The 25,605-nt window shown below is 43.8% G+C and overlaps 1 protein-coding gene across 2 annotated transcripts in view; it reads right to left on the bottom strand.

Moving 5' to 3' along the window:
- ENOSF1 (enolase superfamily member 1) overlaps positions 1–25,605 on the bottom strand; it is an 82,935-nt gene that overhangs the window by 21,979 nt on the left and 35,351 nt on the right. For both annotated transcript variants that reach the window (XM_069731158.1, XM_069731159.1), the window contains exons 5-11: positions 25,087–25,113; positions 12,466–12,538; positions 12,350–12,388; positions 11,448–11,530; positions 11,314–11,348; positions 3,169–3,256; positions 1,451–1,585 (exon numbers count right to left, since the gene is read on the bottom strand). In XM_069731158.1, coding sequence (XP_069587259.1) covers positions 1,451–1,585; positions 3,169–3,256; positions 11,314–11,348; positions 11,448–11,530; positions 12,350–12,388; positions 12,466–12,538; positions 25,087–25,113 — 480 coding nt within the window. The remainder of the gene's footprint in view (positions 1–1,450; positions 1,586–3,168; positions 3,257–11,313; positions 11,349–11,447; positions 11,531–12,349; positions 12,389–12,465; positions 12,539–25,086; positions 25,114–25,605) is intronic.

Raw genomic sequence — 25,605 nt, 5'->3', positions numbered from 1 at the left:
GTCTGACTTTCATTTGTTCATTTTCATAGATTTTTTATTTATTATTACTTTTCTCAGATTCAAGTTATTTTTGTGACCATTGTGGGTTTTTCTGTCATTAAACGAGGGGTACCAACAATTTTGACCACGTGTGTATATATGGTAGATAGAATTTTCTGTTTTACACAGAGGCACATCACTTATCAACAACTTTAAAGCAATGCTTGACTTGAATACCCCATGCTTTCTATCTGCCCTTCACTGACCACAGCCCACTTTCAGTGAAACCCACCTGACAAGTTTGGTATTTCTTTATTAAAACATCCAGGTCTAGCGTGCACATTGCCTGTTCAACCCCACTTCACCAATGCTGTCTCAGGGTTGCCCACAGCTATACCTCTTTGGGCTCCTGCCTGCACCAACTGTAGCTGAGCTCTCCTTACTTATCTGTTCAACTTTACAGGATCCAGAATGTACTGGTTATACTAGCATCCATACTACAACCTTATCCAGTACACTAGTACATTTACAGGCCTTGCTATCTCAGCAAATCTTTTTGCACTCACTCCCAGTATGCGGCCTAGGGTGTCACACTCCCTAGGACTGGCTTTACTTCACTACCAACTGCTGACATACTTTAATCAGAAGGTCATTCTCTTCTTACTCCCAAAAACTGTTCCCTTCTCAGGGCTGCTGTTATCTCTTCTGTGCCATACATCTACACGTGGTGCCGCTGGGGTCCAGTCACCAAAGAGATACTGCACCTCATCCAGAGGTGTGGTATCCCACTCTCCGGTAAGGAGGGAGCACTACCCAGGACTCTAACACTCACATCCAACACACACCAGTTTAGTCGGGGCACCTGGGCGTGCCCTTAAGGAGTAAGGCCTCATCCCAGGATGGACAGGAATGGGTGTTGGGTGTGGGTGGTAGGTAGAGTACGGGAGGAGCTAATTAGGAGGGAAAGCGAGAGAAGGAGGGAGGAAGTGGAGCTGCACAGACGTGCAGGCCTGCAGCTCCTGACAGACAGAATGGAAGAAGAGTGAAATAGAGACAGAAAGAAGCTCCCAGAAGGGGTCCTAGGGGCACGGGAAGTGCAAAAGCCACCCGTGGGGCCCGTATCCAGATGTAGAGGGACCAAGTCGCAATAAGGGCACCGACCCCAATTTAGTAAGGAACTGCAAGTCTAGCTAAGAAACTGGAGGCTGTGGCTTCTGCAAGAGTCACAGCCACATCCACCCATACTTTTCTAACATAAGTGCATTATACATCAACATAAGGAAAATGCAGAAATATAACACATAAGAGCACTACAAGGTCTTTAGGAGGGTGTTTCTTTCCACACTGCTACAATAGCTTGATCACACATCCTAACAATATGCCATCAACCAATCAGATCTTTAATTTATGTATAGGACAGTCATTAGAATAAAGTACATTAGTCAACAGTTTACATATGTGCACTGTGTACCTGTGAAATCGTTGCATGGCCTAGTATGTCATCAGGTGATGTAGGCTCCTCAATCCATAGCGGTTTGAATGCAGCTAATTCTTTTACCCAGGAAATGGCTTCAATTACGTCCCATCTCTGGTTTGCATCAAGCATCTGAAGCAAATTAAAATTAATATTTGACAGATTTCATTTTCACAATGAACCTCTGATTTCTATTATTCACAGAACTAGTGCAATAGCACATTAATCAATTTACGAAACCACTACACATTTTATCCCCTGATCTATTCATCCAAAAAAATTATACACATATACATATGCCACATCTTCTTTAGATGTTTTCTGTATTTGTTCATTTATTTTTTCAACATATACTGTATCTTTAGACTTTTCTGCTTGCTCTTCATGAGTGTTTACTGGCGTGGGTGAAACTGTCCACATTATTGGGAAAGTTGGTGTTTGATCCATGAATCGCCTAATACATTTTAGTACAAATAGAATTGATAATAAACAGTCCTCCACATCATGCTGTTCACATTGTGACATAATGGAGACCAAGACAACCCCTAACAATTGTTCAACAGTACCTTGTGATTGCGAGGATTCAAGAACGAAGTTCTCAGACAGAAGTGGGCACTGAACTTTGCGTGTCCCCGATTCATCAGCATGTTGCAACACAGATGCTGAGAGGCTTGAAGAGTCAAAGAAATGCAGAGAAGTGGACGTCCTTTGCTAACATCCCACACTGATGACCCCTTGATTGTGAAAATGCCCTTAGGAACCAGATGCTAAATGCCACATAACTCCAGGCACGTTTAAGAGAGGTGAGACACACCCAAGTATCACGTCAGACCATTTGAAGCAGTCTACATCAGTGTGGTCTGTGTGCTAGACGACATGTAAGGGTACCTGACCACACCACCAGGCACAAGTGTCATCGTCTTGCATGGGCCATGGAGCATCTACACTGAATGAGGGACTAGTGCTGTTCACTGATGAAAGTTGATTCACGCTGAACAGAAATGATGGCCATCAACAATGTTGGAGACGTCAAGGAGAGCGCTATCCATTAGCCACTGTAGTCACCATCCGAGCCTTTGGTGGTGGTGATGTTAGTGTGGTAGCTGTGTCTAGTTAATACAGAACTGCCCTACACTTTGTGACAAGCCCCTACTACTTAAATAACATCATTTATCCAGTCATTCTGCCTCTGCATGAACAACACAGGCCTAATATCTTCATGGCTGATAATGCTCTGGTTCATCAAGGTCACATCATTAGGGAATTGCTGCTGGAGACTGGGGTACCTCAAATGGAGTGGCCTGCACTTTCTGCAGACCTGAGTCCGATAGAAATCCTATCAGATGAGTCACCACGTAGAAGCTCATAACTCTATACCCCAGAACCTCAATGACATGGGAGCTGCCCTTCAAGAAGAGTAAGATGCCATGCCTCAAAAGACAGTAACTTGACGTGTGAAAAGCATGAGAAGTCATTGTCAAGCTGTAATTGATGTTCAAGGCCACATGACAAGTGTAAGGGGTATACCACTGTTTTCTTTTGTTTCCATAAATTGTTTGAGATAAGGAAATCACCATTGCATGCTTCTGCTTATATGCCCTACTTTCATGATAAAATATCACTGTGGTGTAAACTTTTTACCTTTTCGAGAAATTTCCCCCAAAAGTCAAATATCCCTAACCTTTTGTGAGTAATGCACGTTAATTTGTACATACCAGTTTATTAGCAGGTCCAATCATGTCCCGGATAAGTCTGCATCTTCTCACGTCATCATGTAAATCAGCCCCAACTTTTACTTTAAACCTAAGCATGCATGTAATGCAAAGAATGACTATAAACGTACATACTGCACACTTAAATATTCACATGAATTAGAGATTACCAAGATGCTGTGACTATTTAGTATTGTGTGTAAAGAGCAAATTCGCATGGCAAATCCTGGAAAACAATGCTGAAATTTTATGACAAGCACATGCATTTATTGCAATTGTCTACAACTACCCAGAAATACATTGGGGAACAGACACCTGCAGTTCCAGCAAAGGTAATCGGCTTTTGACAACTATGAGAGACAATTACCTCTCACAACTGGTCAGGACCCAACAAGAAGGGGGGTACTGCTAGACCTAATATTAACCAACAGGCCAGACTGCATATCAAATATAAGGGTTGGGGGTCACTTGGGGAATAGTGATCACAAAATAATAAGTTTTCATGTATCCTTTAATAAGATGTGTAGTAGAGGGGTTACAAGGACACTAAACTTCAGGAGGGCAAATTTCCAACGGATGAGAGAGAATCTTGGTGCAATTAACTGGGACGATATCCTGAGACATAAAAACACACAAAGAAAATGGGAGATGTTTATTAGCATCCTGGATAGGACCTGTGCACAGTATATACCGTATGGGAATAAACATACTAGAAATAGGAGGAAACCAATATGGCTAAATAGAGCTGAAAGGGGCGCAATAAGTGACAAAAAGAAAGCATTTAGATCAGGGGTCCCCAACTCCAGTCCTCAAGGCCCACCAACATGTCATGTTTTCAGGATTTCCTTAGTCTTGCCCAGGTAATAATTGCATCACCTGTGCAATGCAAAGGAAATCCTGAAAACATGACCTGTTGGTGGGCCTTGAGGACTGGAGTTGGGGACCCCTGATTTAGATAATTAAAGGAAGTAGGTAGTGATGAGGCATTAAATAAATACAGAAAATTAAATAAATTCTGTAAAAAGTAAATCAAGGCAGCAAAGATTGAGACAGAGAGACTTATTGCCAGAGAGTAAAAATAATCCCAAAATATTCTTTAACTACATAAATAGTAAGAAACTAAAAAATGATAGTGTTGGCCCCCTTAAAAATAGTCTTGGTTAAATGGTGGATGGGGATGAGGAAAAAGCCAATATGCTTAATGACTTTTTTCAACAGTATTTACACAAGAAAATCCCATGGCAGACAAAATAATTAGTGATAGCAAAAATTCCCCATTAAATATATAGTAACATAGTAACATAGTAACATAGTTAGTAAGGCCGAAAAAAGACATTTGTCCATCCAGTTCAGCCTATATTCCATCATAATAAATCCCCAGATCTACGTCCTTCTACAGAACCTAATAATTGTATGATACAATATTGTTCTGCTCCAGGAGAATCCTTGTTGTCTGCACCATCGTCTTAGCCAGTTGTTTGCATCAAGGATCCTGTTCCATCTCCTGGTGCCATGCCCGTCTACTGGAAGGATAGAAGAAAAAACTACCTGTGCATCCAGTTCCTTTACTTTCTTCCCCAACTCTTCAAAGTCTTTGCAGATTGTCGGTAGGTCCTTCCTTGCCGTGTCATTGGTGCCAACATGTATCAGAAGAAATGGGTGGACGTCCTTGGAGCTGAAGAGCTTTGGTATCCTATCGGTCACATCCTTGATCATCGCACCTGGAAGGCAGCATACTTCTCTTGCAGTTATGTCCGGTCTGCAGATGGCTGCTTCTGTGCCTCTCAGTAGTGAGTCTCCCACCACCACCACTCTTCGTTACTTCTTGGCTGTACTTTTTGCTGTCACTTGTTGCTGTGTGCCCTTTTCTTTTTTGCTTGCTGGTATTGCTTCATCCTTAGGTGTGCCATCTTCATCCTCTACAAAGATTTGATATCGGTTCTTCAGTTGTGTGGTTGGTGATTTCTCCATGGTCTTCTTGCTTCTTTTGGTCACATGCTTCCACTCATCTGCTTTTGGAGGTTCTCTGACACTTTATTCACCTTCTGTGACCAGTAGAGATGCTTCTGTTCTGTCTAGAAAGTCTTCATTCTCTTTGATGAGTTTCAAAGTTGCTATTCTTTCTTCCAGACCCCGCACCTTTTCTTCTAAAAGGGCCACTAGTCTACACTTCTGACAGGTGAAATTTAATTCTTCTGGTCGATCTGTGAACATGTAGCACATGCTGCAGCTCACCATGTAGGTTGTCACATCTGCCATGTTGCTCCTAGATCCTGCTGACTTGCTGTGTGTTTTCCTTCTTGTGTAATCTACTCAGCCAAGCTCTCTTGCAATAATGTCCTACAGGCAAAAATTCGGTGATGCTTTCCAAGCAGCTGGTCCCGGCTGTACCCAACGATCTTCTAGTTTAGGGAGACTCTTCGCTTTTCCCAGAAGGCACCTGGAATATGCAAATTAGCCTCCTCAAGCTTGAATCCCTGGTTTGGTGATTCTTTCCAAGCAGCTGGTCCCGGCTGTACCCAACGATCGTCTAGCTTAGGGAGACTCTTCGCTTTTCCCAGAAGGCACCTGGAATATGCAAATTAGCCTCCTCAAGCTTGAATCCCTGTCACCTGCTTAACCCAGCAGGAAGTACGGCGGCATCTAAAAATCACTAAAATTGACAAATCTCCAGGCCCAGATGGGATACACCCCCGAGTACTGCTGGAACTAAGTACAGTCATAGATAGACCATTATTTTTTATCTTTAACCCCTTTCTGATATGACGTACTATCCCGTCGAGGTGGGGTGGGCCCGTATGACCACCGACGGGATAGTACGTCATACGCGATCGGCCTCACTCACGGGGGGAGTGCGGCCGGGTGTCAGCTGACTATCGCAGCTGACATCCGGCACTCTGTGCCAGGAGCGGTCACGGACCGCCCTACCGCGATCTAACATGATCGCGGTGTGCCGGCGGTATAGGGAAGCATCACGCAGGGAGGGGGCTCCCTGCGGGCTTCCCTGAGACCCCTGGAGTAACGCGATGTGATTGCATTGCTGCAAGGATCTCTTACCTCCTTCTCCCTGCAGCAGGCCCGGATCCACCAGGGAGGTGGCTTCACTGCGCCTGCTCAGAGCAGGCGTCGGGAAGCCAGGAAAAGTGCACGTCAGATCGCTGATCTGACACAGTGCACAGCAAAGTGTCAGATAAGCGATCTTACACTATAACATGATACCTCCCCCCCCCCCCTTTGGGGCAATGTTATACTGTAAAAAAAAAATATTCACATGTGTAAAAAAAATTTGAAAAAAATTCCAAAAAAATATTCTTCCTATAAATATATTTCTTTATCTAAATTGTAATAAAAAAATTATAAAAGTACACATATTTAGTATCGCTGCGTCCGTAACGACCCCACCTATAAAACTATACAACTAGTTAACCCCTTCAGTGAACACCGTAAAAAAAAAAAAAAGGCAAAAAACAACGCTTTATTCTCATACCGCCAAACAAAAAGTGGAATAACACGCGATCAAAAAGACTGATATAAATAACCATGGTACCGCTGAAAACATCATCTTGTCCTGCAAAAAACAAGTTGCCATACAGCATCATCAGCGAAAAAATAAAAAAGTTATAGTCCTCAGAATAAAGCGATGCAAAAATAATTATTTTTTCTATAAAATAGTTTTTATCTTATAAAAGCGCCAAAACAGAAAAAAATTATATAAATGAGGTGTCGCTGTAATCGTACTGACCCGAAGAATAAAACTGCTTTATCAATTTTACCAAACGCGGAATGGTATAAACGCCTCCCCCAAAAGAAATTCATGAATAGCTGGTTTTTGGTCATTCTGCCTCTAAAAATCGGAATAAAAAGCGATCAAAAAATGTCACATGCCCGAAAATGTTACCAATAAAAACATCAACTTGTCCCGCAAAAAACAAGACCTCACATGACTCTGTGGACCCAAATATGGAAAAATTATAGCTCTCAAAATGTGGTAAAGCAAAAAATATTTTTTGCAATAAAAAGCGTCTTTTAGTGTGTGACGGCTGCCAATCATAAAAATCCGCTAAAAAACCCGCTATAAAAGTAAATCAAACCCCCCCTTCATCACCCCCTTAGTTAGGGAAAAATTAAAAAAATGTACTTATTTCCATTTTCCCATTAGGGTTAGGGCTACGGTTAGGGCTATGGTTAGGGTTAGGGCTAGAGTTAGGGTTGAGGCTAAAGTTAGGGTTGGGGCTAAAGTTAGGGTTGGGGCTACATTTACGGTTGGGAATAGGGTTGGGATTAGGGTTAGGTGTGTGTTAGGGTTAGAGCTGTGGTTAGGGTTACCGCTGGGATTAGGATTAGGGGTGTGTTTGGATTAGGGTTTCAGCTATAATTGGGGGGTTTCCACTGTCTAGGCACCTCAGGGGCTCTCCAAACGCAACATGGCGTCCAATCTCAATTGCAGCCAATTCTGCGTTGAAAAAGTAAAACAGTGCTCCTTCCCTTCCGAGCTCTCCCGTGTGCCCAAACAGGGGTTTAACCCAACATATGGGGTATCAGCGTACTCAGGACAAATTGCACAACAACCTTTGGGGTCCAATTTCTCCTCTTACCCTTGGAAAAATACAAAACTGGGGGCTAAAAAATAATTTTTGTGGGAAAAATTTTTATTTTTATTTTTACGGCTCTGCGTTATAAACTGTAGTGAAACACTTGGGGGTTCAAAGTTCTCACAACACATCTAGATGAGTTCCTTGGGGGGTCTAGTTTCCAATATGGGGTCACTTGTGGGGGGTTTCTACTGTTTAGGTACATTAGGAGCTCTGCAAACGCAATGTGACGTCTGCAGACCATTCCAAATTGCGCTCCTTCCCTTCCGAGCCCTCCCATGTGCCCAAACGGTGGTTTCCCCCCCCCACATATTGGGTATCAGCGTACTCAGGACAAATTTGACAACTTTTGGGGTCCAATTTCTCCTGTTACCCTTGGGGAAATACAAAACTGGGGGGCTAAAAAATAATTTTTGTGAGAAATTTTTTATTTTTACGGCTCTGCATTATAAACTTCTGTAAAGCACTTGGTGGGTCAATGTGCTCACCACACATCTAGATAAGTTCCTTAGGGGGTCTACTTTCCAAAATGGTGTCACTTGTGGGGGGTTTCAATGTTTAGCCACATCAGTGGCTCTCCAAACGCAACATGGCGACCCATCTCAATTCCTGTCAAATTTGAATTGAAAATTCAGACGGCGCTCCTTCGCTTCCGAGCTCTACCATGCACCCAAACAGTGGTTTACCCCCACATATGGGGTATAGGCGTACTCAGGACAAATTGTACAACAACTTTTGGGGTCCATATTCTCCTGATACCCTTGGTAAAATAAAACAAATTGGAGCCGAAGTAAATTTTTGGTGAAAAAAAGTTAAATGTTCATTTTCATTTAAACATTCAAAAAATTCCTGTGAAACGCCTGAAAGGGTGCAGTTTTTAGAATGGTGTCACACTTGGTTATTTTCTATCATATAGACCCCTCAAAATGACTTCAAATGAGGTGTGGTCCCTAAAAGAAAAAATGGTGTTGTAAAAATTAGAAATTGCTGGTCAACTTTTAACCCTTATAACTCCCTAACAAAAAAAAATTTGGTTCCAAAATTGTGCTGATGTAAAGTAGACATGTGGGAAATGTTACTTATTAAGTATTTTGTGTGACATATCTCTGTGATTTAATTGCATAAAAATTCAAAGTTGGAAAATTGCGAAATTTTCAAAATTTTCGCCAAATTTCCATTTTTTTCACAAATAAACGCAGGTAATATCAAAGAAATTTTACCACTATCATGAAGTACAATATGTCTCGAGAAAACATTGTCAGAATCGCCAAGATATGTTGAAGCATTCCAGAGTTATAACCTCATAAAAGGACAGTGGTCAGAATTGTAAAAAATGGCCTGGTCATTAACGTGCAAACCACCCTTGGGGGTAAAGGGGTTCAAGATTTCATAATAACAGGGTCTGTACCACAGGACTGGCGTATAGCAAATGTGGTGCCAATATTCAAAAAGGGGACAAAAACTGAACATGGAAATTATACGCTAGTAAGCTTGTATACTGCAGTGGTATAAAACCAAATTCTTGGCTTGTTCTGATGGGGATACTAAAACCTACACTTTTATGCTTAAGTCTAAGTTCCATGGAATTATAAATTGTTCAGTATCCCAACAATTATAATTGATACAAGTAAATCATTGAAATGTGATGCGAATATTTCATTGTAACATAGTAACATAATTTGTAAGGTTGAAGGAAGACTTTAAGTCCATCAAGTTCAACCCATAGCCTAACCTAACATGCCCTAACATGTTGATCCAGAGGAAAGTGAAAAAAAAACCCATGTAGCAAACAGTAAGCTCCACATTGGGGAAAAAAATTCCCTCCCGACTCCACATAAGGCAATCAGACTAGTTCCCTGGATCAATGCCCTATCAAGGAATCTAGTGTATATAACCTGTAACATTATACTTTTCCAGAAAGGTATCCAGTCCCCTCTTAAATTTTAGCAATGAATCACTCATTACAACATCATACGGCACAGAGTTCCATAGTCTCACTGCTCTTACAGTAAAGAATCTGCGTCTGGGATTATGATTAAACCTTCTTTCCTCCAAACGCAGAGGATGCCCCCTTGTCCCCGTCTCAGGTCTACGAGTAAAAAGGTCATTAGAAAGGTCTCTGTACTGTCCCCTCATATATTTATACAGTAAAATAAGATCACCCCTTAGCCTTCGTTTTTCCAAACTAAATAGCCCCAAGTGTAATAACCTATCTTGGTATTGCAGACTTCCCAGTCCTCTAATAACCTTGGTCGCTCTTCTCTGCACCCGCTCTAGTTCAGCTATGTCTTATAAACCGGAGACCAGAACTGTGCACAGTATTCTAAGTGTGGCCGCAATAATGTCTTGTATAGAGGTAAAATTATGTTCTCCTCATGAGCATCTATGCCTCTTTTAACGCATCCCATTATTTTATTTGCCTTTGTAGCAGCTGCCTGACACTGGCCACTAAATGTGAGTTTGTCGTCCACCCATACACCCAGGTCTTTTTCATTGACAGTTTTGCCCAGTGTTTTACAATTAAGCACATAATTATACATATTACTTTCTCCACCCAAAGGCATGACCTTACATTTATCCCCATTAAAGCTTGTTTGCCATTTGTCAGCCCAAGCTTCTAGTTTACATAAATCCTCCTGTAGTATAAAATTGTCCTCCTCTGTATTGATTACCCTGCAGAGTTTAGTGTCATCTGCAAATATTGAAATTCTACTCTGTATGCCCCCCTCTAAGGTCATTAATAAATATGTTAAAAAGAAGAGGGCCCAATACTGACCCCTGTGGTACCCCAATGCTAACTGTGATCCAGTCGGAGTGTGCTCCACTAATTACCACCCTTTGTTTCCTATCCCTGAGCCAGCTCTTAAACCGCTTACACATATTTTCCCCTATCCTCATTGTTCCCATTTTATTTATCAATCTTTTGTGTGGCGCAATATCAAAAGCTTTTGAAAAGTCCATATACACTACGTCCACTGCTTTCCCTTGGTCCAGTCCGGAACTTACCTCTTCATAGAAACTGATCAGATTAGTCTGACAGGAAAAATCTCTAGTAAACCCATGCTGATATTGGGTCATGAGGTTATTCCTCTTCAGATACTCCTGTATAGTATCTCTTAGAATGCCCTCCAGGATTTTACCCACAATAGAGGCTAAGCTTCATGACTTTACTTTTTCTATACAATAAATAGGCTCTATTTTTAACCAGTTAAAGTGTTATTTTCCAGTTGTCTTCAGGTGCACACTGCTGTCCTGTCTTTGAGCTTTCTTCTTTCCAGAGGGCAGTACACTCCTGAAGGAGTGAAACATTTGGACCAGCGGCATGGACAGGACTCTCTCCGATGCTGCAAGCAGAGTCAGCTTTGCCTCTGCAGTATCCAAGGGACACTCAGGTTGGTCAAATCCAGCCATTCAGCCCGCTTCAGAGTAGCACTGGTAAAGTCTATTAAAAAGAGCTTGTAAGCGCTGTGGTCTTTGCGTAAAAAAAGTGGCCATCACTGATAAATGTGTAAAATTGCAAATGCTATAACCTTTTTAACTAAATAATAATACTCACCGTGTCCAACCTTCCTTTAGTGCTTCAGCACACAGCTGGGACATAAGAGTGAAAGGAAAATTACATTCAGAAAATGATATCCAAGTGAATAATCTAGTCCACATATTGAATAATAACAAGAAATTCAAACAAACCTTGTGAAGCTGTTGGTCTGAGTAGCCAAGCCAAGCACAAGATGTGGTGTATGCTGGGTATCCGTTCTTTACCATGAATTCCTCTATAAAATAAGCACAGCTCTATGTCGCACAAAAAGAACATGCAATCTTTTGTGGTACTACTGTATTGTTCCACAGCGCTCTCTATATAAGAATGTATCCCATTTATCATTACATTAGTCATGTCATGTATGGGGAGATATAGGCAACCAACTATGGTCTTTGAAGAACCCAACAGTTTTTTTCATGCTATTAGAAATCGTCTTGTATATAGATGTATGGTTGTTATGTGTTTGGGTACAGCACAAATGAAGACTCATATGATACAATTATCAAAGTTGTGTAAATCTAGAAGTGGGAAACAGAGCGCACAATAGGGTGACACCCTATGAAGGGAGAGTGCTGGTGGTTGCGTTCACCAGATGGAGTTATGACAGGCACAACTCCTACGTAGGCATGAAGAAAAATAGCTGCTGCAGCCCCGTGGCTGGTGGATGAATCCTCCTGGAGATATTGGATCCAGTTGGATGAACACGTGGGTGGCCTTCCCCGCTGGAATGAATCCATTCTTCAGAAAAGGTGATGATGAGGAAAAGGCTTTTTATTCACGGGTTTCAACGCCACACCAGCGTCTTTTGAAAAAACAAATGTGTACGGCGTTGAAACGCATTGTGAATAAAAAGCCTTTTCCTCATCATCTTTTCTGAAGAATTGATTCATTCCAGCGGGGAAGGCCACCCACGTGTTCATCCAACTGGACACAATTGTCAAGAATATCACACAAGCATTAGGAAAATAGTAGCCGCTAAATAGATTGATGAGTCCAAAGTTGGGTTGGAGTTTAAAAAGTGAGAGTGAAGTGAAGATTGCTTCTCTTTTACCTCTTGTTTCTTGTGTTTGTTGTCCATTTTGAAGAATTTCTGCAAAGTAAAATGCAAATTAAACCTCAGAAGGTAAAGGCTAATGATTTTCTTTCAAGTTTAAGAATGAGACTTACCAAGTGCTTGTGCTTCGGTCAATACATCTGTTATATATCTAAAATCAATACAAGACACCAACTGTTCTGGAGTCTGCCAAGAAGAATGGATTATAAATGACACCATTACCGTGCAATTAAAAATAGTGACTAAATTGCTTTATTTTCAACAAACTAACCATTTATATTGTGGATATATTGTAATGGTTTCGAAGCCGCTCACTTCTCTGTGGCCTACTCCATTTACTAGCTGTAGTTTTTTGCTAAATTAGTCCAAATATAACAAGTTTCGCAATGTGATCACTACTACTCAGTACAAAATAACCTTAATTTTCTCCTGCTACTACTTAATTATGAATTAATCAACTGATTCTTGTCAGTAATTTATTCATCTATTTCAAGTAGTTGGATTGATGAGGCCATGTTAACATTGTGAAAAACAATTAAAAGGAGTGGCAAAAATTCCAGAATCCTAAGAATAGCCCAGTAGGCATTATGCCATGGTCTAAATTATGTGCTAAGTGTGAGACAACAATATATAGTAGAGGTGGGATGATAGGAATAATAGAAGTTGTCAGAAAGGTAAATGCGACAGTTGAACCAAAGATATAGAGAAGTTGTATTAGAAAGAAATAGTATGAGGGGGCAGTATGGGGTGAAGCGTGAGAGGGAACAGTAAAGAGACTGTCAGTTTGGGGTGGAAAATAGTGTGTGGGGACAGTATGGGGTTCAGCATAGACAAGGGACAGCATGGGAGAAAGTATGCAGGAGAGAGTAAGAAGAAAGGGCAGAGTGTGAGAAGGGGGCATGGTATAGAGACTGGATGGTATGGAGGGGCTACAGTGTGAGATGACAGGGTGAGAAGGGGACTCGGTATGGAAAGGGAGCAGAGTTAGAGGGATACTGAAGATAGGCACAGTGTGGCTATTATAGCTAATAAGGGCGGACAGTTTAGTAGTTATACAGTGTCATGTAAATGTTTGGGAATTCCTGGTGAAAATTATGTTATTGTGAACAGATAAGCAAGTTGAAGATGCAATGATCTCTAAAAGGCCTAAAGTTATATACAGGGTGGTCCAAAAGTAGGTGGACAGAAAATAACAACATTTATTTTGATTTATATATAAAATTATATTTACTAACACAAGCATAACATTGACACTTAAATTGTATTCTAAGCAATAATACAAAAACCCTTACATTTTATCAACGCAGGTGCTCAAACTGTTTTCCATCACAATTTGCACAGCTTTGAAGTCTGCCTTTTACGCTTCGACAAACATTTTTGCACAAGTCTCTTTGGGTATTAATTTCTTGAAATGCATCTCTTGTGTAATTTTTCAAGTCACTGACACTTTTTGGTTTTTGACTATAAACTTTGTCCTTGAGTACTCCCCAAAAAAAAAAATCTATTGCGGTCAAGTCTGGTGAACGTGCCGGCCAATCAAGTGGGCCTCTTCGGCCAACCCATTTATTAGGAAATGTTTCATCAAGACACTCGCGGACTACTCTTGAATAATGTGGAGGGGCCCCATCTTGTTGGAAATAAAGGTCATTTGAATTAGGCTGTTGCTGTAAATGGGGAACTACTTGATTCATTAGTATTTCGAGATACTTATCTCCTGTGACTGTTCCATCAAAAAAAAAAAAAAAAAATGGTCCAAAAACACCAAAACTTGAACTACCACCCCAAACATTGACACCAGGTTCATTTAGTTGTTGCTCTAATGTTAAATGCATGTTCTCATTATACCAGTAAATACAATTATATTTGTTAATATGGCTAGATAATTTGAAAGAAGCTTCATCACTCCACAAATTGTTATCGAAAATTACTGGATTTTCTTCAATTTCGTTAAGCATAATCTCACTAAATTGCAGCTGCCATTCTGGATCATCCTCCAATAAACCATGATTTAGACAGGTTGGGTGGAATCTATTTCCACCCAATAGGTTTCAGGATTCGCATGATGGAAGCTCGTGAAATTCCCAATTCTACAGAGACTCTTCTGGTGGACTTTTTTGGACTCTGAACCAATGTTTCAGCAACAAGTTGTTTATTATTTTCTGTACAGGCTGTTTTGGGTCGACCAGTTTTTGGAGCATTAAGGATTGAGCCAGTGGCATCGAATTTGTCACGAATGCGTAAATGGTTTGTCTCTTTGGGGCTTGAGTACCGAATGTTTCAACCCAATTTGCTCTAACTGTTTCAGCATTTTGAGATTTTCAATACTCTTTTAAAATCCATTTTCTTTGACCTGTATTTAAATTATTTGCCATTATGGGTTATCTGAATTATCCGAAAAGAAAACAGATTTGGGGGAGATTTATATGTGAAAACTGGATCTGTGAAACTGACTCAGTTGCCCTCAGCAACCAATCAGATTCCACCTTTCATTTTCCAAAGAGTCTGAAGATTGAAAAGTGGAATCTGATCGGTTGCTAAGGGCAACTGAGTCAGTTTTACTTTACACCATGTTTGATAAATCTCTCCCTTCATAACCCTATTACACATACTGTCCACCTACTTTTGGACCACCCTGTATATATATTCATCTTTTACATTTTAAAAATTAGAAAAAGGAAACTGGACCAATGCAAAAGTTTGGGCACCCTGCATGTTTAGTACCTAGTAGCACCCCCTTTTGAAATTCTTACATGCACTGCTATTTTGAGGTCTAGCCACAAATTTCCAATGATGTTCAGATCAGAGGACTGTGAAGGCCATTGTAAAACCTTCAGCTTGCATCTTTTAAGGTAGCCTATTGTGGATTTTGACATGTTTAGGATCATCCATTTGCAGAAGCCATCCTTTTTTCAACCTCAGCCTTTAACAGATGGTGTTATGCTTGTAATCAAGAATTTGCTGAAATTTCATTTTATCCATTCTTCCCTCTACACATGAAATGTTCCCCGCGCCATTGGCTACAAGAAATCCCCAAAGCATGATGGATCCATCTCCCATGCTTTATGGTTTGCTAGATTTTCTTTTCCTGAAATTATGTGTCATTTTTTCTCCACACATCTTTTATTATTGCGGCCAAAGTTCTATTTTAACCTGATCGGCCCACAGGACTTGTTTCCAAAATGCATTAGTTTGTTTAGATGTTCTTTTGCATACTTCTGATGCTGAATTTTATTATGAGGATTCAGTAGAGGTTTTCTTCTGATGACTCTTCCATGAAGGCCATATTTGTGCAGGTGTCTCTGAACAGTAGAACAATGTGCCACAACCACAGTCTGCTAAATATTTCTGAAGGTCTTTTGCAGTCAAGTGAGGGTTCTAATTTGCCTCTCTAGCAATGATACGAGCAGCTCTCATTGAAATTTAGCTTGGTCTTCCGGACCTTATCTTGACCTCCACTGTTCCTATTAACTGCCATTTTTAAATTACATTTCGAACAGAGAAAAGGGCAACTTGCAAATGCATCCCTAGCTTCTTATAGCCTTATCCTGCTTTGTAGGCCTCCATCATTTTAATTTCAGAGTGCTAGGCAGCTGCTTAGAAGAACCCATGGCTGCTGTTTTTTTGGGCCCAAGGTTAGAGGAGGCTGAGGTTTTATAAATCTGGGAAATTTGCAACACCTGGCTTTTCCTAACGATGATAGTGAACAAGCTATAACCCTAACAGGCTAAGTAAGGTCTGAAACCTTGGTCAAAGTTATCTAGGCACACAAATCTCCAAGGGTGCTCACATTTTTGCATCAGACAGTTTTAGTTTTTGCAATTTTTAAAACGTAAACTGAACAATATACATTTTTTTTGCCTAAAATACAAAGGAAATCTCTCATCTTTAACTTTAGGACTTTTAGAGATCATTTAATCTTCAACTTGTTTAATTGTTCACAATAACAGTAATTTTGACCAGGGGTGCCCAAACTTTTAGATGCCACTGTAGCTAATAAGGGGGGACAGCGTGCCAGCTGTAAGAGGGTGAACTGTAGTCCCACTGAGAGGGCACTAGGACCCTGTGGTTTTTGCCTGTTGCAGCAGAGGACAGACCTCCCAGAGACAATGTGTGCTGCGGGGTGGGGTCTAGTGTCTCGAGTGTAAAGTGAAAGTAGGAAGTGAGAGCTGAGAGAGAAAAGGCGGGAAGAAAAGGAGAAGCTGCTGTGAGATCTTAAAAAGAGACTGTGTGGATTAACTGCAAGTGTTTTTGGAGGAAAAGAAGCTTTTGAGAGACTTTTTGTTGCTAACGTTTCCTGGAGAGGAGCTAACCCTTTATCTAAGAAAAGACGGAGACTTTGCTAAGAACCCAGTACGAATTTGGAAGTCTGTGGATTCCCTGTGCATTGAGTGGAGGAACAAGTCTGGACAGACTGCTGATACAGAGACGGACGGATTGTCGTGGAACCATTCCTAGGAGCTACAGAAGCAGAGACTACATCGTGAGACCACTAACTAAGTCCCCGGCGTTTGGGCTCGGCATCGGCCGACAAGACAAGAGGAGCTTGCTGTAACTTATTGGCGCTGAAGATATGAACTGGCTACAGCCTCTGCGGATTCCTGCCTGAGAGGAAATCCATCTCAGGATACGGTACCATAGTTATAGATACCCGGGTATCTCTGCTCAGAGTGTTAAATTGTTACTTTAGAGGTGTATCTTATATTAGAGTTGTGTAAGTTATACTCAATGTGCCATTCCAGGGGCTCCCTTAATAACACTACATTCAATTTACACTTGTTCCTGTTTTTAGTTGCCTGTTAGGTAAATTTCTTACTAGTCTGTTGTAGTACACAGTTCTCAGGAGACCTTTGAGTGGCACAGTGATTTCAGCTGCTGCTGAATTAGTGTATCTTTGGGGTGCATCTGCCTTAAAGGGAACCTGTCACCTGAATTTGGCGGGACTGGTTTTGGGTCATATGGGCGGAGTTTTCGGGTGTTTGATTCACCCTTTCCTTACCCGCTGGCTGCATGCTGGCTGCAATATTGGATTGAAGTTCATTCTCTGTCCTCCATAGTACACGCCTGCACAAGGCAAGATTGCTTTGCGCAGGCGTGTACTATGGAGGACAGAGAATGAACTTCAATCCAATATTGCAGCCAGCATGCAGCCAGCGGGTAAGGAAAGGGTGAATCAAACACCCGAAAACTCCGCCCATATGACCCAAAACCAGTCCCGCCAAATTCAGGTGACAGAGTCCCTTTAATATTCTCCATATTACCTTGATTAATTTGCCTTTGAGTAAATACCGTTGGAGATTTCTGCCTTGGTCTTGGTTTGTGACTCACTGGATCTTATTCGGACCTCTGGTCATTACATTTTTGGCGTAGTCGGCGGGATCCAGTGTTTGTCATGGACGAGGGCGAGGGTGGAAATGACCCCGCTGTATCCGCATCCTCCTCGGGGGTTGGGGTTCCCCTGGCAGCCGCTGCGACTCCGGGAGGGTATGTGCCTGTAGTAGCTTTACTTCAGCACATGCCGAAATACGATGGGCGCAATATGGCGTTGCAAGATTGGGCTGAGAGAATCCGGAGTATTCTGCGCATGTGTAATTTGACCCCCGCGTTACGCGCTGAGCTGGCATTAAATGCACTGGAGGGTGATATTAGGCGTATGGTGATGGTGCGCCCAGAATCAGAGAGGGATACATTAGAAAAGATTTTGGAACTGTTAGAGGGGAGTTTGGGGGGCCGAGCGCGTGTGGCCCAGCTTCGGTCCCTATTCTTTAATCGTCCCCAGAGAGAGTGTGAGTCCCTGATGCAGTACTCTAATATTTTACAAGAGATGTTGAATGAGATGCAGCGACTAGACCCGGGGGCCATGGGGGCGTTCCGGGAGGTAGACCGCTTGCTCCGGGACCAATTCATCACCGGTTTAGCCCATAGACTTCTCCGGGACAAGCTGTTGGAAATGGCCCGGGTTGCACCAGAGTTATCTTTCTGGCAGATTTACCGAGCTGCAGTGGAAAGGGAAGAGAAATCAGCCTATGTTCCCGAGGGGTCAGTGAACAGTGCCCAGCTGGAGGAAGGTGTGTCATCAGGGTCGGGGGGAGAGGGGCTTGTAAGCGTGGTACAAGCTTTGCGTGCTGAGGTGAAGGAGTTGAAGCTGAAATTGTCTCAACTGACAGTTGATCCCGCCTCTACCCCCTCACGGGAACCTCCTGCCCCACCCCCTGGAACGGTGACCCCGCAAATGGCCAGGTCGTCCTATCAGAATGAGTCAAGCCCTCGCCCACGAGGAACAATCACCTGCTGGAAGTGTGGCCGCCAGGGACACATCTCGCGTTACTGCCGGGCGTTTACAGCCCCAGAAACCCCGTCGCCGGCTTTAAACTTCCGGCCGCTGCCATGAGAGGGCAAGCAGCAGCGGCCCCACCCACACAAAGCCGTCGACGGAATGAACAAGATTTGTTTGCATGTAGTCCAGTGATAGAAGCAGAGTTTGAAGGGCGGAAGATGAGGTGCTTGGTTGACACGGGATCCGAATGTACTATAATGCCTCTAGAAGTATATGAGAGATACTTCAGTCGACTAGTGATTCCAGAGGATGGCCGAGTGATACGACTGACCGCCGCAAATAATGGTCAATTGTCAGTCAAAGGGATCGTGTGGATGCAACTAAAAATGTTTGGTCAAGAGCTGGGGCAGAAAGGGGTAGTACTGGTGGATCACCCCCCTAGAAGAGGGATGGAAGTGACGCTCGGAATGAACGTGCTGCGAGATTTGAATCACCAGATGTATGCCAGTGAAGGACCCCGATACTGGGCCCGTGCGACAAGACACCGACCCACACAGAGAATTCTACACCGTCTAGTGCTGAGTTGCGACTTGCTGAAAAGTGCGGTCCCAGGTGGCCAGGTGGGCCGGGTCCGAGTGACTTCGAGGGCCCCGATCCTGCTGGGACCCAGACAAGAGGAACTCTTAATGCTGCCTGTGGGAGCTGCACAGAGATTGAATGGGCTTGAAGTGCTACTTGAGCCCGCCCGAGAGGGTTCCTCATTTGCCAAGGTACATGTGGCCCGGTCTTTGGCGATTGTGAAGAATGGACGAGTGCCGGTCCGATGCATCAATGTTTTAGATGAAGCTGTTGCAATTCCCGCTGGGACCATACTGGCTGAACTGTTCGTGCCGGCAGAGAAGGTGCCGGAAAATGCAGGGTTCGAATTGCGACCAGACCAACAGTCATCCTGGACATTCGCGGTCGAGGTAGGCCGAACTGAACCTCCTACGGAGGAATGGAATGTTCATGTGATCATGGAGCAGATGGGAGTGGATCGGGAGAAGCTGACCCCCGTGCAGTTGGAGCAGTTGGAGAGAGTTTTGTGGGAACATCAAGAGACATTTTCCTGACATGGAGAGGACTTCGGGTGTACCCAGACGATTGAGCATGAGATTCCAACGGGGGATACTCCACCCATTAGAGAAAGATATCGTCAAATTCCTCCGGCGCTCTATCAAGAGGTGAAGAGCATGGTGGCCAGTATGCTGGACAACCAAGTGATCCGAGAGAGCCGGAGTCACTGGGCGGCCCCTGTAGTCTTGGTCCGCAAGAAGGATGGGACACTCCGATTTTGTGTGGACTATCGGAAATTGAATGCCCACACCGTACGAGACGCATATCCTTTACCCCGTATTGAAGAATCCCTGTCGGCCCTGGGTCGGGCCAAGTATTTCTCAACGTTGGATTTGGCAAGCGGGTACTGGCAGGTCCCAATGGCTGAAAAAGATCGGGCCAAGACGGCGTTTGTCTTGCCAATGGGGCTCTTTGAGTTCAACCGGATGCCCTTTGGCCTCGCTACCGCCCCAGGAACCTTCCAACGCCTGATGGAACATTGCTTGGGCGATCTAAATTTTGAATCAGTCCTGATATATCTAGACGACATTGTGGTGTTCGGAACCTCATTTGAAGATCATCTGGAGAAGCTGCGTCAAGTTCTCCGGCGGCTCAAGAGCTACGGCCTGAAAATAAAGCCAAAAAAATGTCAACTGTTACGAAACCAGATTGAATATTTGGGGCATCTGGTGACCCCGGACGGGGTACTACCTTTAGCCAGTAAGATTAAGGCGGTACAAGAGTGGCCACCTCCTTGTGACCTGCGAGAAGTGCGGGCCTTCCTGGGCCTAGCAGGATACTATCGGCGGTTTGTGCCTAAATTCTCACAAGTGGTGAGTCCCTTGAATGAACTTTTGAGAGGGACAGCGCTGGGTCCTCGAAATCGCCCCATTCCATGGGGGCCCCTACAGAAAAAGGCATTTGATGGAGTGAAAACCGCCCTAACGAGTGCCCCATTGCTGGCCTACGCCCGGTTTGACACCCCTTTTTTGTTGTATACCGATGGTAGTCTTCATGGGTTGGGGGCAGTACTAGCACAGGTGCAGGACGGCCGAGAACGAGTGATTTCTTATGGCAGCAGATCTTTAAGAGACTCCGAGCGAAATCCGGCTAACTACAGCTCATTCCGGCTGGAATTGCTGGCCCTGGTGTGGGCAATGACAGAACGCTTCGCCGAGTATCTAACAGGGGCTGAGGTGCTAGTCATGACAGATAACAACCCGCTAGCTCACTTAGAGAATGCAAAACTGGGGGCGTTGGAGCAGCGGTGGGTCGCCAGACTGGCCAAGTTCAATTACCGCATTAAATTTCGCTCTGGTCGAGAGAACGGCAATGCAGATGCATTGTCAAGGGTGCCCCTTGGGTCATCCGGGGAAGATGTTGACGAACAACTTGAGGATACTGAAACTCCAGCTTTGGGGCAGATACCTATCTTCCAAAGTGTGGTACACTCAAGTGGGGTGGCCACCGGGATGCCCTGTGTCCTGGGTAAAACACCCTCAGATTGGACAAGAGTCCAGGATGAGTGTCCGGACATTGCACTTGTGCGCCGTTGGGTACAAAACAAGGCCTGGCCCAGTGCAGAGGACAAGGCTCAGTTGTCCATGGAAGGAATGAAACTCCTTCGACAATGGGATAAATTGTGTGTGGAGCAAGGTCTTTTGTATCGTAAGGTGTACCTGCCATCGGAGCTGCAGCATCGGTACCAACTGATAATTCCTGTGGGGATGGGGCCAGTGGTCGCTCGTGAGGCGCATGAGAAGGGGGCCCATTTTGGAAGTGAAAAGACACTTCAGTGGTTGCAGCGAGTCCTCTACTGCCCTGAGTTGGGAGGGATGGTGGCCGACGCGTGTCGGCAGTGCCGAATTTGTGGGCTCAACAAAAGCCCTGAGCAGCGGGCTCCCACACAGTCTATTAAGACTTCAGCTCCACTGGAGCTACTCATGATTGACTACGTGTTGATAGGGTACTCTACGTCAGGGTACTCCTATTGCCTGGTGATGACAGATCACTTTACCAAGTATGCTGTAGCGGTGCCGACAAGAGATCAGACGGCCAAGTCGGCGGCTGAGGCAGTGTGCCGACATTTCTTCCAAGTGTTCGGGTGTCCGCAGAGAATACATTCAGATCAAGGGGCCTGCTTTCAGGGGACGCTGAGGAAAGAGTTGCACCAGCTCTATGGTATCGAGCAGTCGAGAACAACGCCTTACCACCCTCAGGGTAACGGGGCGTGTGAGCGTTTTAATCGGACCCTGTTGCAAATGTTGAGGTCCTTAGAGAGTCAGCAACAGACATGCTGGCCTGAGTATCTCCCCGAATTGATGTGGGCTTACAATAACAGGGTGCACAGTACTACTGGTTACTCACCACACATGTTGATGTTTGGTAGACCTGGCCGAGACATTGAGGATTTGAACATGCCAGATCCCTCCTCCGCCCCCCTTCGGACTGCATCCGAGTGGGTACGAGAGCATCGGCGGCGGTTGAGGGTGGTGCATCAGGTGGTGGGCGACCGCCTTCGACAGGTGGTCCATAAGGACACGCGACCTGTACAAAGAGAGCTGTTCTCTCCGGGGGACAGAGTGTTGGTGAGGACAAAACGACGGTCAGGAAAGCTGAGTGACCGATGGGAGGCGATACCGTATCTGATAAAAAAACAGGTGAACCCTGAGATTCCAGTGTACGAGGTCGAACCGGTGGGGACAGGGGGGCCAACCCGTAATTTGCATCGTAACATGTTACAACGGTGCTGGTTTGAAGATTCGGCGCCTACCCCCCTAGAGCCAGAGGCCATGTTCCAAGGGGCGGAAGCTCTGAATGATCTTGAGTTTGATGGTGTGCTTACTCCTGCGCCTGCTTATTTGCCCCCTGTGACCGATCTGGCCTCGGGTGATGAGAATGTTGGGGATATGGAGGATGTTGTTGAGGAGAGTGCATCAGGTCAACTGCTTGGTCCTGACGCTGTATCACAGGACATCGAGCCGCAGGAGGAGACAACTCCACTTACGCCCACTAACACGACCACGGAAGAGACTCTAGCTCCCTCTAAGGTCGCACCTGTTGATGTAGGACTCAGGAGAACTACACGATCTACGGCAGGAATACCGCCTCAGCGATATGCTCAAGATGAATTTGAGTGGGAAGGTATGTCGAGGACGCCAACCTCTAGTGGGGTGGCATGTAAGAGGGTGAACTGTAGTCCCACTGAGAGGGCACTAGGACCCTGTGGTTTTTGCCTGTTGCAGCAGAGGACAGACCTCCCAGAGACAATGTGTGCTGCGGGGTGGGGTCTAGTGTCTCGAGTGTAAAGTGAAAGTAGGAAGTGAGAGCTGAGAGAGAAAAGGCGGGAAGAAAAGGAGAAGCTGCTGTGAGATCTTAAAAAGAGACTGTGTGGATTTACTGCAAGTGTTTTTGGAGGAAAAGAAGCTTTTGAGAGACTTTTTGTTGCTAACGTTTCCTGGAGAGGAGCTAACCCTTTATCTAAGAAAAGACGGAGACTTTGCTAAGAACCCAGTACGAATTTGGAAGTCTGTGGATTCCCTGTGCATTGAGTGGAGGAACAAGTCTGGACAGACTGCTGATACAGAGACGGACGGATTGTCGTGGAACCATTCCTAGGAGCTACAGAAGCAGAGACTACATCGTGAGACCACTAACTAAGTCCCCGGCGTTTGGGCTCGGCATCGGCCGACAAGACAAGAGGAGCTTGCTGTAACTTATTGGCGCTGAAGATATGAACTGGCTACAGCCTCTGCGGATTCCTGCCTGAGAGGAAATCCATCTCAGGATACGGTACCATAGTTATAGATACCCGGGTATCTCTGCTCAGAGTGTTAAATTGTTACTTTAGAGGTGTATCTTATATTAGAGTTGTGTAAGTTATACTCAATGTGCCATTCCAGGGGCTCCCTTAATAACACTACATTCAATTTACACTTGTTCCTGTTTTTAGTTGCCTGTTAGGTAAATTTCTTACTAGTCTGTTGTAGTACACAGTTCTCAGGAGACCTTTGAGTGGCACAGTGATTTCAGCTGCTGCTGAATTAGTGTATCTTTGGGGTGCATCTGCCTTAATATTCTCCATATTACCTTGATTAATTTGCCTTTGAGTAAATACCGTTGGAGATTTCTGCCTTGGTCTTGGTTTGTGACTCACTGGATCTTATTCGGACCTCTGGTCATTACACAGCTATAGCTATTAAGGGCAAACTGTCAGTTATAGCTAAAATTGAACATAGTGTGGTTATAGCTAATAAGAGAGGACAGTGTGGTGGTTATTGTAATTGAAAAATTAGTCCCCTGAATAGTGTAACCCCAAAATAGCTGAATTGTTCTCTCACTATGCCAGCTGATTCAAACGGAAAATAAACTCCAAGCAAATGTAGCGCTAAGCACCTTAGGATTTTTTTGAATGCATCCACTTCCAGTGAAAAATGTTAATAAAAATTCATTTAAGTATATGTGGGGATTCCCTAGCAACCAGGCAACCCCCATTTGTACTTATGCTGGCTAACAGATGTAAATCATTCAGCTGAGGCGCAGAAAACGAAATCTCCGAGTACTTACAAATACTCGGAGGACACCCGAGCGTGCTCGGGAAATCTCGAGTACCGAGTATATTCGCTCATCACTAGGGTTGAGCGAAATGGGTCGGCCAGATTCAGAAGTCGCCGACTTTTGGCAAAGTCGGGTTTCATGAAACCCGACCCGACCCCTGTGTGGGGTCGGCCATGAGGTCGGCGATCTTCTGATCTGGAATCGGAATTCCGATACCGATTCCCGATATGTTTAAGATATCGGGAATCGGTATCGGAATTCAGATTTAAGTGTAAAATAAAGAATAAAAATAAAAAATATTGCTATACTCACCCTCGGACGCGCCCTGGTTGTAACCGGGAGCCTTCCTTCCTAAGAATGAGCGCCTGAAGGACCTTTCGATGACGTCGCGGCTTGTGATTGGTCGCGTGAGCGGTCACATGGGCGTCACGCGACCAATCACAAGCCGCGACGTCATCGAAAGGTCCTTCAAGCGCTGATTCTTAGGAAGGAAGGCTGCGGGTTAGAACCAGGGCGCGTCCGAGGGTGAGTATATTCCTAATAGGTCCGAAAAAGTCGGGTTTCGTGAAATCCGACCCGATCCTATAAAAACAAAAGTCGCTCAACCCTACTCATCACTAATCATTAGCATTTTGCATTGGACGCCATACCCTAGTCTGTTTCCAGCCTCAGGAAGAATCTCTGAATGTAGTACCAAAGATTATGACAGTAAAGACAAAAGTAATTGGTACGCGATCACCAAAGATTATGGTACCGAGTCTGACACTAAGATACACAATGATTAGAAAAAGAAATGTAAATAACTCACCATATCAACTAACAGCTTCCATAGAGGCTAAAAGAATAATATGTTAATCAATATTAATATGTAGTATATTGTACATCAAAACATAATATATATATATATATATATATATATATATATATATATATGTATGTATATATATATATATATATATATATCTCAAATAAATAATATATCTGCTTCTCTACATTTTCTATGACATGTAGAGGACATGAAGGAGCACTAGTATGTATTTGCATCAAGCAAGGAGCTGTCTTATGCACAATATCATTTACTATTCTTCTTTTCTAAACATTTAAGGCAAGGCTCTACCTTTTGATTACTATTAGATCTTGTCAACTAATTCAAGAGGTAACATCCTTGTTATATGTATTAATTATTAATAAGTAAAGAGTGAAAGACTGCGCTAAGTGTAAATATCCTAACAAATAGTGGTATACAGTGTATACATGGATATGGTATATAATGTGTTAGGGCTAGCGGAACGCACCAAGTATAGATAGGTAGCTACAAAGTGCGGTC

This window comes from Ranitomeya imitator, chromosome 6 (assembly GCF_032444005.1).
Source record: "Ranitomeya imitator isolate aRanImi1 chromosome 6, aRanImi1.pri, whole genome shotgun sequence".
In the NCBI taxonomy this organism is placed as follows: domain Eukaryota; kingdom Metazoa; phylum Chordata; class Amphibia; order Anura; family Dendrobatidae; genus Ranitomeya; species Ranitomeya imitator.
This window is presented reverse-complemented; position numbering and strand designations above follow the sequence as displayed.